General features: G+C 57.8%; 1 protein-coding gene across 6 annotated transcripts in view; it reads left to right on the plus strand.

Moving 5' to 3' along the window:
* The first annotated feature begins 141 nt into the window (after window positions 1-141).
* MPRIP (myosin phosphatase Rho interacting protein) overlaps window positions 142-17264 on the plus strand; it is a 114490-nt gene continuing 97367 nt past the window's right edge. For all 6 annotated transcript variants that reach the window (XM_062216611.1, XM_062216610.1, XM_062216613.1 and 3 more), the window contains exon 1: window positions 142-311. In XM_062216611.1, the coding sequence (XP_062072595.1) occupies window positions 189-311 (123 nt within the window). In that variant the 5' untranslated portion in view covers window positions 142-188. The remainder of the gene's footprint in view (window positions 312-17264) is intronic.

Raw genomic sequence — 17264 nt, forward strand, 5'->3', positions numbered from 1 at the left:
CGCCCGCGCGGGGACGAGGCCGGGCCGGGCCTGCGGCGGCCGGCGGGACATGCGGCGGCCGCGGCCGCGCTGACCCCGACCGCCGGGAGCGCGCCGGGGGCCAGGCCGGGCCGGGCCTGAGCGCCGCCGCCGCCGCCGCAGCCGCCGCAGCCGCCGCCGCCGCTGCTGCTGCCGCCGCCGCGCCGACCATGTCGGCGGCCAAGGAGAACCCGTGCAGGAAATTCCAGGCCAACATCTTCAACAAGAGCAAGTGTCAGAACTGCTTCAAGCCGCGCGAGTCGCATCTGCTCAACGACGAGGACCTGACGCAGGTGAGCGAGCGGCCGGCCGGGGCGCCGCCCCCGGAGGCCCGGGGACTGGGGTGGGGGGCGCGGCGGGCCCGACGTGGGGGCGCCTGAGGAGGCCGCGGCGGTGGCGGGGGACCTAGCGATGGAGCGGGGCGGGGTGGGGGGGGAGTGGACGGGCAGAGCCGGGACAAAGGCGAGATCCTGAAGTATGCCGAAAATTAACATCCTTTCCCGTTCCCACAGCCCCGCGGTGTGATTCATGCTATTTGGGGTGACTCAAATACGCCTGGGTTCTCTAGAGTGGGGACAAAGCGTTGTGCGGGGAAGGGGCGGGGGAGGCATTGCCTGGCGCTCCTGGGACCCCCACCCACCCTCATCCTCTACCTCGGACTCTGGCTTGGGACGGGACCCAGCCTCTGGCACCCGGAGTGGCCTCCGTGGGCGGGAGTGTGGGCCCCCCACCCACTCTGGTCACACTCAGCCTGCCCTTTGGATAAATCCTTGTCCCCGGCCAGGGAACAAGGAGGCCGGGCAGGAGGGTCTTGCTCTGGAACCTAAACCTTGAAGGGAGGACGCCCCCCCCCCCCCACTCGTGTCCCTGATCCAGGGGTGAGGCCTTGTGGATTCCGGGGAGTGAGGGCTTGGAGGGGGGTGCGGGGGCTGGAAGGAGGCTGGTTCCTTTCCCCTGGCCTTATCTGTCAAATGAGGGTTTCCAAGCCTGCTTCAGAGTCGCCGGCATTGAAAACACAGCGTCCAGGGGCCCCGCCCTGGCGCAATTTAAGAGATGAGGAATGTGCATTGGTCAAAGGCCCCCTAGGTTTGGCCGCAGTCCCCGCTTGGCCCTCGGGAGCCCCTGGGCTGACTGCTTTTCCAGCTCCTAGTGTCCTGGGGTTGGGAGCCGCGCTTGCAGGCTACTCGCCCTCCTTCTTCTGGTCTCTGTCCTCTTCCCAGCTGTCACCCCCCCCTCATGACGCCAGGAGAGCTTGTCACATTCCAGGCCGGTGTGACCTAGTTGTAGCCACTGCTTTCGCACAAGAAGCCTCTCGACAGAAACATGGCTTTGAAGTGCAGCCGCCTGGCTGTTTCTAATGCCGCTGAAGTGCACGCGGGCTGTACGTGTTTACACGGCCGGCCCGGAGTGGGCTGGTGGGGCAGGGGTTATGGCCTGGGACGCGGGGCCCATCTCTGCGGTCAGAGTTCCAGAGACTGAACGGAAAGGCTTGAACACTCCAGGCCGCAGAGTCACAGAGGATGCTTAGGGCACCAGGGCCTTGGGGACAGGCCGGCTGGAACGGGCATTCTGGAGGGTGGTGTGCACTGTGACGGGGGAGACGCTGGGTGCCCGCATCGCCGTTTTGTTCTGGGGAGCGATTTCTGGGACCTCTGCTTTCAGGCCTGCCTGTCACCCTGAGCCATGTGACCTTGAACAAGTCGCTGTAGCTTGGATTTCCTTATCCGTGGGTTGGCACCAAGGTCCCTGGCTTACCTCCCTCCCGGCCCTGTGAAAGGCAAGGGACCAAGGAACACTCGCGCCTGAAACTTTTCTCTCTTAGAATTTTAAGAAACCAAGCGACATAGCCCCCCGCAGAAGAGGCAGCTTTGATTTCAAAAGTTTGAGGGTCTGGCCAGGGCTCTTCTGTGGAAGAGGGTTGTCCATTTCCTGGTTATTCTCAGCCATTGCCAGGAAACCGGTGAATTAGGTATTCACACCTCATGGGGCTGTTTGATTCTTAAAGCTTTAGGTCAGCTGGAGTGGAATCTGCCTGTGTGAGTAGAATCTGTTAAAAATAATAATAAAAAACCAATCTGTTGCTTTCTAATTGGATTCAAGGGGGAGGCAGTTTTAAAATACCGCATGTCAAAGTTGAACTGTGGGTTTTGAAACAGGCCCGAAGACCTCCAGGGCCTGACTGGGATGGCAGTTTTTGAAATAACGAGTGGGGTTATTTGTGCTGGGAGAGGTTAGCCCCGGCCTTCTACCTCCTGGGATCTTTCAGGAAGAAACTGCTCTTGAAAAGAGAGAGGAAGGAGACCCAGGGCCGCTGCCAGCAGCCTGCGTGCTGCTGCTCCCTGCATCCGGCCCTCCCCCAGCCTGCCTCTGTCTCTCTCTCTCTCTCTCTCTCTCTCTCTCTCATCGCTCTGCCTGCATTAGGGAACCTCAGCCAATTGGTTCCCATCAGTCCACCCCCCCCCCCCAGCCCCTGCTTCCTGCCGCCCCTCCCCGCCCTGTGCTTATTTTAGAGCGTCCAAGCTGGAAGATAGATCAGTCGTGGCCAGTCCAGGCCACCGCTCTCTAATAGGCCAGGACGCCAGTCCCAGGCAGCGGGGGAGCTGTTGCTGCTGGGATGTCGTGTTCCCAGGGGCAGGCGCTTCTCCGAACGTTCCGACCGGACTTTGACGGCCTCAGCAGTGGGGTTTGCTTGCTGGCCTTTACCCCCCGCCCCCCTCCCCCCAGAGGGACAGAAGCCTCTTCCAGGGACTGCACTGTGGTTGTGAGATCTGGAAGGGACTCGGAGGCCAGCTAACGTGACCACTTCCTTCTATCGGTGGGAAGGCACCACCCCCCGCCCCCTTGGGATGGGAAGCCACTTGCTCAGCGCTGGACACAGCCAGGATTCTGAAGCCACCGTTCTCTGCCCTTAACTCCTGTCTGGGGACTCCAGTGGCTGTGCCGTGAGCATGTCATGACAGTCGTGTCAAGGGTGGCTGTGTTGTAGGAGGAGTTCCCTGCCACTGGAATTCGCAGTGACCTGGGATCAGTGATTAGTGACAGGGTTTTTTTTTTTTTTTTTTGATTGATTGCCTCTCTCTAACTCTGCCTTTCAAATCAGAGAGAGAAGGGGAGAGGTCTTCCATCCATTGGTTCACTCCCCAGATGGCAGCAATGCCCGGAGCTGGGCCATTCTGAAGCCAGGAGCATCTTCCAGGTCTCCCACACGGGTGCAGGGGTCCAAGCACTTGGGCCGTCTCCCATTGCTATCCCAGGCCATAGCAGGGAGTTGCATCGGAAGTAGAACAGCCGGGACTCGAACCGGCACCCATATGGGATGCCGGTGCTACGGGCGCCGGCCCCTAGTGACGGTTCTTTATGGCCTGTCCTGTGTTCCAGTCTGTTGGCAGGGTGGCATTGTCTGCATTTCTCTACGTAGGACTGAAAAAACACGGTTCAGCCCGTTTTCTGCTAAACTGTGTGCATCTGGGTTTGCTCTGCAGGGCCTTTTCTTTCTGCTGCACGACAGTGGCCTTAGAGCTCTTCCCGTGGTGCTGACGTTGTATACCAAAGGCGTTGTGTGTGTTGGATCTTTCGGGATGGTCCTGTAGGTTAACCTGAGCACCAAGATCACGGGTGGGCTTTGCTGTTATAAACAGGGAATGCCTGGGTGAACAGCTTTGTAAATGCTTTTGGGTGTGCGTGCGTGCCTGCGTGCGTGCACAAATGCAAGTATTTCTCTGGGGCAGATACCTAAAAATAGAAGGGCTGGGTTGACAGCAAGCACATTACATTTTTTTTTTTTACAGATACCACCAAATTGCCTTCCAAAAAAGGCTGCGTCGTGACATTTCCAGGGCTGGATGCTATCAGATGATTTAATTCTTTAATAATTTCCCTAATGGCCGGGGAGGTTAAGGTTCTTTTTATAGTTCTTACTGAGTGTTTTCGTTTCTCCCGTGGATTGCCTCTGTGCCTTGCTTGCCGGTTTTTCTACTGTGTGCCGTCCTCCCTGTTGATTTTTGTGCGTGTTCTAGGTCAGGGGTCCACAAATTTCCCGTGCCCAGGGCCAGGTGGGATATATTTTAGCCCTTGCAGGCCACCTGGTCTCCGTGGCAATGGCGCACCTGTCAGAGGCTGCTGAAGACAGTGCGTGAGCCGATGGGGATGGCTGTGACCTGATAAAACTTTATATACAAACGCAGGCAGCTGACAGGATGGGGCCTGGGAGCCATGGTTTGTGGAGCCCGCTATAGGCACTAAGTCTGACACCTGTCATATTTCTGCAGGTATTTCCCCCCTGTCACTTCTCTTTCAGTTTTATGCACAGCCGCTTTTCTTTGTCATTTGCTGGCTTCACGTAAGGACGGAGTCGAGTCTCTGTTTTCTTTTATAGTTTAACTCTCATGTAAGAAGGCCTTCTTCCCAGGATTTCTAAAATAGCGTCTAATACTTTCTCCATTATTTACTAGGATTATGCTTACTTAGCTTTTTAATGGGTCAGAATTTGTTTCTGTTTTTTTAGAAATTTTTTTTTTTTATTTGAAAAGCAGAGTTACAGAGAGAGAGAGGAAAAGGCAGAGAGAGAGAGAGAGAGAGAGAGAGAGAGAGAGAGAGGCAGGCCTTCCATCCGCTGGTTCACTTCCCAAATGGCCGCGATGGCTGGAACTGGGCTGATCTGAAGCCAGGAACTTCTTCCAGATCTCCTATGTGGTACAGGGGCCGAAGGACTTGGGCCATCTTCCTCTGCTTTCCCAGGTGCATTAGCAGGGAGCTGGATCGGAAGCGGAGCAGCCAGGACTCAAACCAGTGCCCGTCTGGGATGCTGGCATCGAACATGGTGGATTTACCGGCTGTGCCACAGCGCAGGCTCCGAGTCAGACTTGTTATTTAGAGAATTCTTGGCTAAAGGCGGAAGGTCTAGAAGCTGTTGACGTGGCCCAGGTGAATTAACAATGAGGTCCTCTCTGTGTCAGTGCTGGTGAGGCTGCAGGGTGTGTTATTGGGGATCAGAGGGGGCTTTGAGGAAGCCGGGTGGCAGAGGCTGAGAATGACAGGCCTGGAGTAGACTTGGGCCCGTGGAGGGGGTGCCAATGACCTGGTCAGCTTGTGCCTGTGGGGGTGGGGACCCGGGTAGGACTGGGGCAGGAGTCCATCTGTGGAAGCATTGCTGGTTGTGGGAGTGAGTGCAGTCCCGGGGCGGGGGAGAGAGCTATAAGGAGTCCAAGGCAAAAGGGCTGGCGGGGGTGGGGGAGCCTGTGGGAGAGGCAGGTCTTGGGCCGTGGGTGTCTGCTTCAGGTCCCCGCCCAGCCTCGGCTGACCTGACTGTGCGTCTGTGCAGGGACCACTGTGCTCCAGCTCCATTTGTCGCGCGTCTACACTGTTTGCTGTGGGACCTTCCTCTGGCCTCGCTTCTCTCACCGTGATCTCTGCCCTGGATCTCAATCTTGGTCTAATTCTGCCCTCGCTGGGCCTCAGGGCAGGAGTCCTGGAGAGAGAGGGGGGCCGTGCTGGCACTGGGCCTCAGTGAAGCCCTTCTGGTTTCCTTTGTTCCTGTGACCCTCTCAGGAGGGCCAGGGCACCTTGCTTTGTTACTTAACGTTGAGCTCAGACGCAGCAGGGAGCATTCACGCCTGGCTCTTTGAGAAGATTTGGAACTTAGGTGTGTCAGAGGCCCCAGACACACAGGCTCGCATCCCAGGATGGCCAAGAAGCACACAGAAGCCGACAGTCACCAGGGCAGTGCACGGTGCAGCCGCAGCATGGTGCTGCTTCACGCCCACTGAGGTGTCTAGGGTTCAGGAAGGCAGGAAGGGGTCGGAACCCTTGGTGTTGCTGGGGAGAGCAAGATGGTGTGGGCCATATGGGAGAGTCTGGCAGCTCCCCGGCAGTGAAGCGGAATCACCCGCGAGCCAGCAATTCCACGCTGAGGAAGATGCCTGGGAGAGCGGAAGAAAGCCACCAACAGTTCTGTACACGCACGGCTCTGAGAGCGCCATGAGCAGAGGCCAACAGAGGAACCGAGGTGGCGTGTGCGGGAGACACACTCCCGTAGGCATGGGCGCGAGCGGGAGGGCTGGTGCAGCCCACCTAGCGAACGGCCTTGCGGGGTGGGCAGAGCCGCGCCTCACATGGCAGTGGGTGCCGAGGCTGGGGGGGCAGTGATGAGGAGTGACTGTTGCTGGGCCGGGGTTCTATTTTGGGGGTGATGAAACGTTCTGGAACTGAGTAGAAGTGCCGGTTGCGCAACATGGTGCAGTTTACAAAATGCCACCGGATCGTTCACTTCAAAATAGGTTCATTTGATGTTCTGTGAATTTTAGCTTAATAAAAACAAACGAAAGAATGTGCAAGAATCAGACATCCTTACACACTGTCCAGACCCGTCCTCTGTTCCTCGTGCCACACGGAGTGGATATCTGATCCTAGACCAGTGGTTGGGAAATTGTTTCTTTTCTTGTTTCCTGTTGTTGTTGTAATTTTTCTTCTTCTTTTTTTTTTAACGGCTCCCCTCTCGCTCAAGGGAAGCCTGGCCCTCCTCCCCTCCCAGCACCCCCAAACAGCACAGGAGAAGGGGGCCCAGAGCTGGGAGCAGACATTACAAGCTCTGTTGTTGTTTTAAGATTTATTTCTTTATTTGAACATCAGAGTTACACAGAGAAAGGGAGAGAAGGAGAAAGACACATCTTCCATCTGCTGGTTCCCTCCCCAGATGGTTGCAACAGTTGGAGCTGGGCCAGACTGAAGCCAGGAGCCAGGAGCTTCTTCCAGGTCTCCCACGTGGGTGCAGAGGCCCACGGACTTGGATCATCCTCCACTGCTTTCCCAGGCGCATGAGCAGGGAGCTGGATTGGAAGTGGAGCAGCCGGGACTTGAACCAGCAGCTATAAGGGACCCCAGCGCTGCAGGCAGAGGCTTAACCTGCTGCGCCCAGCACTGGCCCTGGGAAATTGTTTCTTTAAGGGCCAGACCGTAAATACAGGTATTTTAGGTTTTGCAAGCCAGTAGGCAAACTTGAGAAGTTTAGGTAGTTGCTGACGTAACCATTGAAAAATGTCAGAGCCATTCTTGGTATTCAAGCCTTTAGAAAGTAGATGGTGGCTAGATTGGACAAGCAGGGCAGAGCTTGCCGGGGGCTGAGATGGACCAGCCCTGTCCAGTAGAACTGTGGCGGAAGCTACATAGGAAGGTGTACATGATTTTAAATTTTGGAGTTGGCCACATTAACTGGTGATTATCCCTGGCCTACCCTGCCGTATCCAGACTACTGTCATCTCACATGGGGAGGCTGACTGGGGCATCCTTGTGCACACAGTGTTTGGGCGTGTTCACAAGGCACCGTGCAGCACTCTGATAATGTGTATACCCTGTGTGACCATCCGACTGGGGTGACTGGCGTTTCGGCTCCTCAGCTGGCATGAATCGTTCCCGTGTGGGAACCTCCACTCGTCTCCTTACTTTGAAGTCACGGCTGCTGTCCCCGTGCTCAGTAGCTCACTTGGCCTGGGCCCGTGACCCTGGAGACCTCCCTCCCTCTGGAGATGCGGGTGGAGACGGCCAGTGGTGTGGAGGGTTCCAGTAGCGCTCATTCTCTCTGCTCCTGGTTGAAGCCCTCCCACCCCCCACCTCCCTTGATGTTTTTGGGTCAACTTGCAGGGGCCCTCTCTCTGGTCCCCCGTCTCTGCTCACTCTTGGTGTTTGTTTGGTAGCTCTCTTTGGAGGCCCTGATCCCCACCCCCATCCATAGGCCTGACCCTGGGGAGTGAAAGGGAGCCTGGGGGGCAGCTGGTGTGGCCCCCTCAGGTGCATTCTTGCTCCTGTGCTGTGCCGAGCCTTGCTGCTGGTTTTTCCCTTGGGTGCTGAATTGCTAGTCGGTCTTTTCCTCCGGTAGTTTCCCATGCTGCAAGAAGGACTCCAGTCCACGGCTTGCGCCCACTTCTGGCAGGCGACCCGGGGAGGCTAAGACAGTGGGCGGTGCGCCTGAGCCCTCACGGGTCTCTGTGGGAGGGCCCTGAGAACTCGGGCGTAGAACACCCATCTTTAAGTCATCCCCGAGCTGCCGGGTCGTCCTGAATGAGAAGAGGAACTCCCCGCTCCTGGACATGGGCTGCCATGGGGCGCGGTGACGGCCCGGGAACTGTGGGAGGCTTGTCGGGGGCTCAGTGGGAGCATCTGACTTGAGAAGACCGGCTCTTGAGGCCTGGGAAGCTGGCTTTCTCTCGTGAAATCTTGGAGCCTTTACTCAGAGGAATCTCAACTCAGAAATGCGGGAGGCTCCTGTATGGCTGCAGTGCCTCCCACCTGCAAGGCCCCCCCCCCCCCCCCAACACCGGGTCATCTCTGGGGCCACTGGGGCAGGCTTGAATCTGCCCTAGATTCTGCATTTGAGGCGGTCTGGCGGCTGCCCTGGAAGGAGAGCCTTGCTGCCCTGTAACATTGTCACGGCCCCTTGGGGGCCAGAGCCCGGGGGTGGTTTGCTGGCATTTCGTCCCTGGAGGCTGGAACTGGAATCTTCCAAACCACTTGCTGCCTTTCTCAGGCAAGGTCATCCTAGTTCACATGAAACCACAGCCTGGTCGCTGCCTGGAGCCTGTAACCCTTCCCGCTCCTTCCTCCCTGGGGGCCTGGCGTGGTGGCTGCACGCTGCTGGGGACCGTGGTTTGCAGAGGGAGTCCGAGTGGATGTGCCTGCCCCTCGCTTCTGAGCTTCCCCATGGAGTCAGCCATGAGACCCGTGGTCTCACGCAGGCCTCTGCTTCGGCAGTGGGGCCGTGGTCCAGTCTTGGTTCCACAGGGCTGAATTTGTTCTTCCCCGCCCTTGGGAAGGCTCAGACTTGGTGCTGTTCTTGTTTGGCTTCTTGCAGAATAAGTCTTGGCTGTGGGCCCCACCCCCACTTGACAGCAGGTGAGTGGCTGAGACCCTGAGAGGTTCAGCAGCCTCCGGGGTTCCCGGAAGGCCAGCGGGGGTTTTCCGGAGTCCTGCTTGGCCGCCCTGGCGCTGACAGGTGCCAGCCTTGGCTATCAGGAGCAGGACCTTGCCCTGATTGGATTTCTTAGTTCCAGGGTGTGTGTTGGGATGGGTGTGGTGCGTGTGTGGTGCATGTGGGATGTGGGAGCGCTGCAGGGCGTCGTACAGGTCATTGCGCAGGTCTTCACCCCTCCTCAGCCTCGGGGTGCCTGCCCGCTGGCCTGTGGCAGGAACCACACCTTTGGCACAGCCCTGCACAGGAAGCACTATTTTTTCCCCTGAACGAGGAATTCAGATTCAGGAAATAGCTGTGTCCTTGATCTCTGTGGGTTCTGAAGCACTGGCTTAACACCCTTGAGAATCCATGATGCACTTTTCCACGTGCGGTTTCTGACCTCCACGTGGTCCTTGTGCAGCTAAACGGGCCAGGGGAAGGGGGAGCAGCCGCCGGGCGTGCAGGGAAAGAGGCCAGGTCTCCCGAGTCTCCCAGTGCCGCGCCCAGAAACCTCCCCAGCAGGACTGGGCGAGCCGCCTGGGGCACGGGAGTTCAGGGCCCAGTGGGGCCAGGGCGGCCGCGTGACTTCCGTTTGGGGATGGGCCGTGACCTAGAAATCTGACAGCCTCACTTATTTCCTCATGCAGGTGAGGGGCCGAGCAGTGGGCTTCCCTCGGGCTCCCAGCCTCTGCCAGGCTGCCCTTCCCGGGCTGGCTCAGCCCATGGCTTAGAGTTTCGGTCTGCCCTTAGCAGAAAGCTGGGGGTTATGGTAACACCACATCCTTGGCGCCTGGGGAGGATGATGGGAGACGCTGTGTAGCCCCGCGGGTTGGGCAACCAGGCCTGTGTCTGTAAAGATGGCTGTATGCAGTGGGCCCTCAGTGAATGGGGTCTGCTTTGCAAGCACTGGCCCCGCAGAGTGGAGCTGCACGTGGGGCACAGGCCCTGCTCAAGGGCCCCTCTCACTAGCAGCACATGGATGGTCTGCTCCATCCTGGATTCCCTGCTTGGACAGGTGCGATACAGTGGCTCGAGCCACATCCCTCCCGGGGCTGAGCAGATCATGGCATGTTCCAGCCGGAGGGAGATCTCGGCCCCTACACTTGAGGAGTTGTAGATGAGGAAGCGGGCCCAGGAGGGGCCCTGCCTTTCCCTCAGGCCTTGGCCCCCCATCACCCCCACAGAGCAGGACCCCAGACAAAAGCCAGGCTGCCTGCTTTGCCTCTGAACCACCTGGCAACTTCCTCACGGGGGCCTGTAAAGGACTGGGAGGCCCGCAATTGGTTGGTTTGCGTGGGTTTGAGCTCCAGGACACATGAGTGTGCAAACTGAACTGGTGTTTGGGATTTCTAGGGAGAGGAAGTAGAGGGAGTTTTGGAAGTCACTCTGCAAGGCAGTGGGTGCCTTGCTGCTGGCGAGGTGGGAGGGGGATGGGAGGAGCCGTGCTGGACCCGCTGGCCTCCTGGGGGCAGCTGCATGGCTGCCTTGCAGGTGTCTGGAAAGCCAGAGCCTCTTCCTGGGGCCTGCAGGGAGCAGCCCAGAGCCACAGCTGGGCTGGGCGGGCAAGAGATTGGGCCAGACAGCGAGGCCCTCTGGTCACCGGTGCTGTCGGGCCCCTTGCGGTAGGTGGGCCCTCTGGCCTCTCTGTCCACCTACCCCGCTGCAGCCTTTACAGAGGAGTGGCTTTTCAAGGAGTGCCCTCCTAGGGAGTGGCACCCCTGCCGAGGGCTCCTCTTTTCAGAGCTGTGACCAACAGGTGTCCTGGGGAAGATGGAGCCACTGCCTCCGTCCTCTATCCCCCCCGCCCCGTGAGTTCTGGAGTCCTCTGCCTGGGGTGGGGGTTTCCTGTGCCAAAAAGGCTGGGACACTTGCCGTGCCCGTGGCGGAATTGCTCGGTGCCAGGCCCCTCGGAACTCCTAGGTCCACAGCAGCCTTGGAGGCAGACAGATAAGGAGGCTGGACGGGGAGAGGCAGCGCTGCGGTGCCAGAGCCAGGCGGAAACCCAGACACCTGAGTCAAGGCCTCCTTACCCTGTTCCCTGCACCGACTGGGTGGGCCTTCTGGATGCTTGCCCTGTGGTCACGTGGCCCGCGCCTGTCCCCGAGCAGGGCAGGGCTGCCCTGGCTTAGCCTTCCTGTCCCCTTCCTCCTGCCTGGCCCACTCCCTGCCCTACCTGCCCCCTAATGGGAAGGGTGGCCTCTCCCAGCCTGTGAGTGACTTCCTGCAAAGCCGTTGCCCACAGATTGGCCCTGTGCGCTCGCCAGCATTCCTCCCTCGCCCACGATGGCGTCATGTTCCAAACATCCCGTGGCATGGGCGCCTTGTCAGACCAAACAGGGAAGCAGCTTTTAGAAAAGCCACCTCCTCCCCTAGCCCTGGGGGTCCAGGGAGGAGGCTAGGGCAGGGGCTGGGCTTGTTGGCTGGGCCTGGGGGCGGGCAGGAGGACTTGAGAGCTCCATGGCAGCCGAGGAGCCAGCCGGGGTGGGCTTTTTTCTTTTTCTTTCTGAGGTGCAATTCACATGACGTAAAGCCGGCCATTGTAGCAAGCCTACAGTTCTGCCGCAGTTAGCACAGCCGCCGGCGCCTCTGGGTGAGGATGGTCCCCTCATCCCAGGAGAGCGTCTCCCGATGCTCAGCCGCCGCTCCCTCCTGTGACCCTGCCCCCTGTTCAGAGCATGTCATCACAGCGGAGCCACACAGCGCGTTCTTCACCTGGTAGCTGCAGTGGGAATCGTGTTCCCATTTATGAGTTAGCATCCCGTCACGTGGCCGTCCCGCAACTGCCTGGTTCTCGGGTGTGTGGCCAAGTGGGCCGTTCCCGTTCTTAGGCTGTCAGAGCAGTGCTGCTGTGAACACCATGTCCGGGCTTTGTTTGAAGACCTGCTGCCTTTGCTTTGGGTAGAGACCCAGGGTGGCTGATGCACTGCGCCAGGACTGGCTGCGAGAGCTTTGTGATCCGCTCTGCCCTGCTAGGTGAGAGAGTGCAGGGGCCGGGGACCCCGTATCGAGCAGCCCACAGCCCTGTCCTCACCTGGATGAGGCCAGGATGGAAATCTGGGGTCTGGGTCACCCCTTGGGGGTTTTTAGCACAGGAGCCATGCTGTGTGCAGCCGTGGCCCGATCTCCCCTGTCTCAGTCGAAGGGTCGCAGAGCTACCAGGGAGGCGGCGGGCCAAGCCTTAGGTCTTGCGTGGGCGTGGAAGGCCGACTACCTAGGGAGCCGAGGTGATGGGGAGCCGCTGGTGAGGGCCCCACAACGCCTAACAGGCGAGGGGCCCAGAGGGTCTTGGGACAAGGCCTTCCCTGTCCTGTTGGCTGCTGTCTTACCAGCTTCCCAACACTGTCTCTTTGGCCCTGGAAACTTAACCTGGAGCTGCACCTCTGTGAGGGAAAGTGCCCCTGCTAAAGGGCAGCAGGAGGCTCGGCTCTGCCCCCGGAGCCACCCCTACTTTGCATCTGTGCTCTCAGTGGGCTGAAATGCATAGTTTATCTAAAAGAATACAAGTAGCATGGACCTGCAATGTCATCTAGTATAAATTAAATCATAAAAAGAATGTTCATGAATCTGCAACCTAACTTGAGAAAGCCAACTTCGGTGGTCCTGTCGGAGTGTCCCCAGGGTCTCCTCAGATTGGCGTGTCTTCTCCCAGAGGTCATCCACCCTGTGTGGCTCTCAGAGGCCAAAGCTGAAGCCAGGCTAGTGTGCCCAATATTGCAAGGTGGAATGGTGACAGTCCCCTGCTCTCTGTCTTCCTTGACACCCCCTGCTGTGGTTGGGGGCGGGGCTAGGGGAAATAGATCCTCTGGTACAAGGGTGCCTTGTGTTTGTGGGGGTCCTGTGCGGGCTACCTGTTGTGGCAAGCAGGTGCAGCTCCTCCCTCCGGCCTTCTCTTCCCAGGCAGAGGAAGCTTTGCTTGTATGCCTGTGTGCCGGAGCCTGTTTCATTTCCAGGCCACCAGCCGGAGCAAATCTGGGGTAGGGTGTTGCCTTTTAAGGCAGTGCTGGCAGTGGAGAGGACACTGACCAGAAGTCAGGAGGGCACTGTAAAGGCACACTTGGGTTAGGCCTGGAGGAGCCAGAAAGGGCAGATCTGTGGCTGCCACGAGAGGCGGAGCCGTGCTGGGGAGTGGGAGCGGGCGGGGGTTCGTGGTCCTCGGACTTTCTGGTCCCTTGATTTTGGAGGCCCTGGGAGGACCTTTGTTTATGCGAGTTATCCACTGGTATTTATTGCATTGCAAATTAAAGCTGAGAAACTTCAAGGTATGAGTGAATTCACTTGAAGGGTAATGGTACACTGTTACACATTCACATCAGTACCATGTATTCTGAAAATTAACTGTTAAAACAAACAACAGCTTAGCAGAGAACATCCATGTTTTACCTTTCTTTAAACTCTGATCCCTCAGACAAGTGCTTGGTTAAGACAACGCTTGGGGTGCCCGCATCCCATATTGAAGTGCCTGGGTTTGAGACGCGGCTCTGCTTCTGATTCCAGCTTCCTGGTTAGGCACACCCTGGAAGACAGCAGGCGATGGCTCAAGTAATTGGGTCCCTACTGCCCACACGGGAAACCTGAATTGAGTTCTTGGCTCTTGGTTTTGACTCCAGCCTGGTCTTAGCTGTTGTGGGCATTTGAAGAGTGAACAAGTAGATAGGAACTTTGTCTATCTCTTCGACTCTCAAAAAATGTTTTTTAAAGGACTTATTTACTTATTTGAGAGAGTTACAGAGAGGGAGAGACAAAGAGAGAGGTCTTTATCCACTGGTTCACTCCCCAGATGGCTGCAACATCTAGGGCTGGGCCAATCTGAAGCCAGGAGCCAGGAGCTTCTTCTGGGTTTCCCACACAGGTGCAGGGTCCCAAGCAGCTAGACCATCTTCCACTGCTTTTGCAGGTCATTAGCAGGGAACTGGATTGGAAGAGAAGTAGTCCGGACTTGAACCGGTGCCCATATGGGATGCCAGTGCCACAGGGAGAGGCATAACCTATTACGCCACAGCGCTAGCCCCAAGTAAAATTTTTTTAGAAAGACATATGAAGTCTGAGTATTTTTTTAAAAGATTTTATTTATTTATTTGAGAGGTAGAGTTACAGTGAGAGGGAGAGACAGAGAGAAAGGTCTTTCTTCCGTTGGTTCACTCCCCAGATGGCTGCAATGGCCAGAGCTGTGCCGATCCAAAGCCAAGCCAGGTGCTTCTTCCCTGTCTCCTATGTGGGTGCAGGGGCCCAAGCACTTGGGCCATTTTCCACTGATTTCCCAGGCCATGGCAGAGAGCTGGATTGGAAGAGGGGCAGCTGGAACTAGAACCCACGCCCTTATGGGATGCCGGTGGAGGTTTAACCTACTGCACCACGGAGCCAGCCCCCTGAGTATTTTTTTTAAAAGGTTTTATTTATTTATTTATTTAGTTGAGAGGTAGAGTTATAGACAGAGAAAGAGAAAGAGAGAAAGGTCTTCTTTCTGTTGGTTCACTCACCAGATGGCCGCAACAGCTGGAGCTGCACTGATCAGAAGCCAGGAGCTTCTTCCGAGACTCCCATGTGGGTGCAGGGGCCCAAGCACTTGGGCCATCTTCTGCTGCTTTCCTAGGCCATAGCAGAGAGCTGGATTGGAAGAGGAGCCACCGGGACTAGAATTGGCACCCAAATGGGATGCCGTTGCCACAGGCTGAGGATTAACCTACTACGCCACAGCACCGGCCCCCTGAGTATTTTTCTTAAAGATGTATTTTATTTATTTGAAAGCCAAAGTTACAGAGAGAGGTAAAGACAGAGGTCTTCTCTCTATTACTTTACTCCCCAAATGGCTGTGACAGCCCAAAGCCAGGAGCCAGGAACTCCATCCAGGTCTCCTACATGGGTGGTAGGAACCCAAGCACTTGGACCATCTTCCACTGTTCTCCCAGGCACATTGGCAAGGAGCTGGATGGGAAGTGGAGCAGCCGGGACTCAAACTGATGCTCACATGGGATGCCAGCGGCACTGGTGGCAGCTTAACCCATTGCACCGCAATGCTGGCCCTGTGTTTTTAATTATTTTTAAAAGATTTGTTTATTTATTAAAGAGGCAGAGAGAGAGAGAAAGAGAGGTCTTCCATCTGCTGGTTCCCTCCATAGACGGCCACAATGGCCGAAGCTGCGCAGAACCGGAGCCAGGAGCCAGGAGCTTCTTCCGAGTCTCCCACATGGGTGCAGGGGCCCAAGGACTTGGGCCATCTTCCACTGTTTTCCTACTGGCCCCATGTTTGAGTGTTTTTATAAAAATTGTTTTTCTTCACTGACGCCCAGGAGGGCCTTACTGGACCCCTACCCTTTGAGAACTGCTGGTCTGTCACAGTTGGGCCACACTCTTGAAGACCTCACGTGCCTGGATAGTGTGGCTGGCAGGAACTCACAGCAGGATGGGTCCACTGGGGTGCAGAAGGTGGGCGGCTGTAGTCCTGGGGCACCTTGGCGAGCAGTAGGGGGGTGGCAAAAGCACTGGGGACACATGCCCGCTGCACTGTTGCCTCTGGGGCTCTTTGAGGAATTGGTGAGGTGCAGGTAGGGCCTGTGGCCCTGGAGGAGGAGGAAGAATCTGAAGACATTGAGGTCGGTTTCATCGCCAAAAAAGCCTAAGGCTTGGAGAAGTCTGTTTGCAGTTACAGTGTTTAGCACTGTGTGCTGCGGCTGCCTGAGTGGAGGCCCACAAGGTGGTTTAGGGGAGGGGAGGGCTCCTGGCCTGGGGCTGGTTCTCGTCGCTGTCCCACTGCTGCTAGGCATCGCAGCCAGAAGGCACAGTGACCCCTGTCTGTCCGTTCACTTGGGGAGACCTTGGTGATTTCCACCTCCTGACCGGGAGTTTGGCGTGGGGAGGGGGGCGGCTAGCTGCTGCACCCTCTCTCTCTGGGACACGGGGTTGGGGCTTGAGTGGAAGTGGGGGTGGGGGAGCGATTTGTTTTCCTCCCTCTGGAGTGACTGTTGGATCCTGCACCTGCTTAGCATGGGGACAGGAAGGGGAGTCTTGGAAGCCCCCAGGTCACTCAAGTGGTGTGTGTATGTATGGATGGATGTAGTTACTCTCCACATGGCCACATTGGCCAGACTGGAGCCATTTGGGTCTCCCATGTGGGTGTCAGGGCACCAAATACTTGAGCCGTCACTTGCTGCCTCCCAGGGTGTGCATTAGCAGGAAGCCAGATCAGAAGTGGAACTGGGGCTTGAGGCGGGCATGTGCGGTCCTAAGCAGTGGCTTCCGCCTGTGCCAGATGCCTGCCCTGGGCCCGAGGAGGCTCGGGTTGACTCAGAATCTGCCTCTTCTCCTCAGGTTGGCAGCTCTGCTCAGGTGCACGCGTGCAGTGCGGAACACACCAGTGGCCATGGGTGCGGGATCCAGCGCGCTAGTCCTTGTCTCTGCAGGTATGGGTCGGGCGCTTCTGCACCCACCCTGTGCCACTTGGACCAGCGGGAGCTGGGACTGTCAGCAGTGGCTCTGGGGCGGTGGGCCTTGTGGGATGTGCCCTCTGTGCCTTGACCGCAGCCCCAGAGGGGGCCGCCTGAAGTGCAGTGTGTTCCCGCTGGCTGGGGCCGGTGTCCTCTGCTCCCCCACAGATGCCTCCCCAGTGTGCTTCCTCTCCCTGTGGGAGTGCCCTTCTCTTTGTGCCCCTTTTTGTGCTTTGTCTTGTCTCTGATGTTCTCAGGGGCTTTGTGGTCTGCACGTCGATGGCCTGTCCCCTGGCTCTGTGCGGCAGGGCAGAGCAGGTGGCAGATACCCCTGCCCGCACAGAATCTGACAGCCGCATGGTTCTGAGTTCTGGAACCGGGGGGTCCTGGTGTAATTAGCAGGGTCCCTTCCACCGTGGTTGGCTGTTTACGTGAGCACCCCACAGGGGACATGCCTTGTGGCCCCTTGAAGGCCCCGGTCCTGGCCTGAAGCCTCCCAGGGCCATGGCCCCGGCTGCAGGTGTCTGGGGGAAGACCCGAGTGCTGTGCTGGTGAGGGTGAGACCCGGCGTGTCCTGGGGAGGAGGTCCCACTGGGAGAGTGCCCCATTGCGGCAGCCCTCACCTGCAGGAGTGGCTTGCTGGTGTGGAGAGGCAGTGTCCGGGCAGGTGAGGGCCAGCAGTGGAACAGGCGGCCTCGGCTCTGGTCTGGCTTCCGGCACTTGCTATCTCTGTGGCCTTGGACAGGCCACTTGGGCCGCTGTGCCTCTGTGCCCTCGTATATAAAGCAGAGGTGGTGCCGGTCCCTGCTGTGAAGCACCAGGCGCAGGGGCTGGCGCCGGGGCTCACTTGGCTAATCCTCTACCTGTGGCACCAGCATCCCATA

Source organism: Lepus europaeus, chromosome 18, assembly GCF_033115175.1.
Source record: "Lepus europaeus isolate LE1 chromosome 18, mLepTim1.pri, whole genome shotgun sequence".
Classification (NCBI taxonomy): Eukaryota; Metazoa; Chordata; class Mammalia; order Lagomorpha; family Leporidae; genus Lepus; species Lepus europaeus.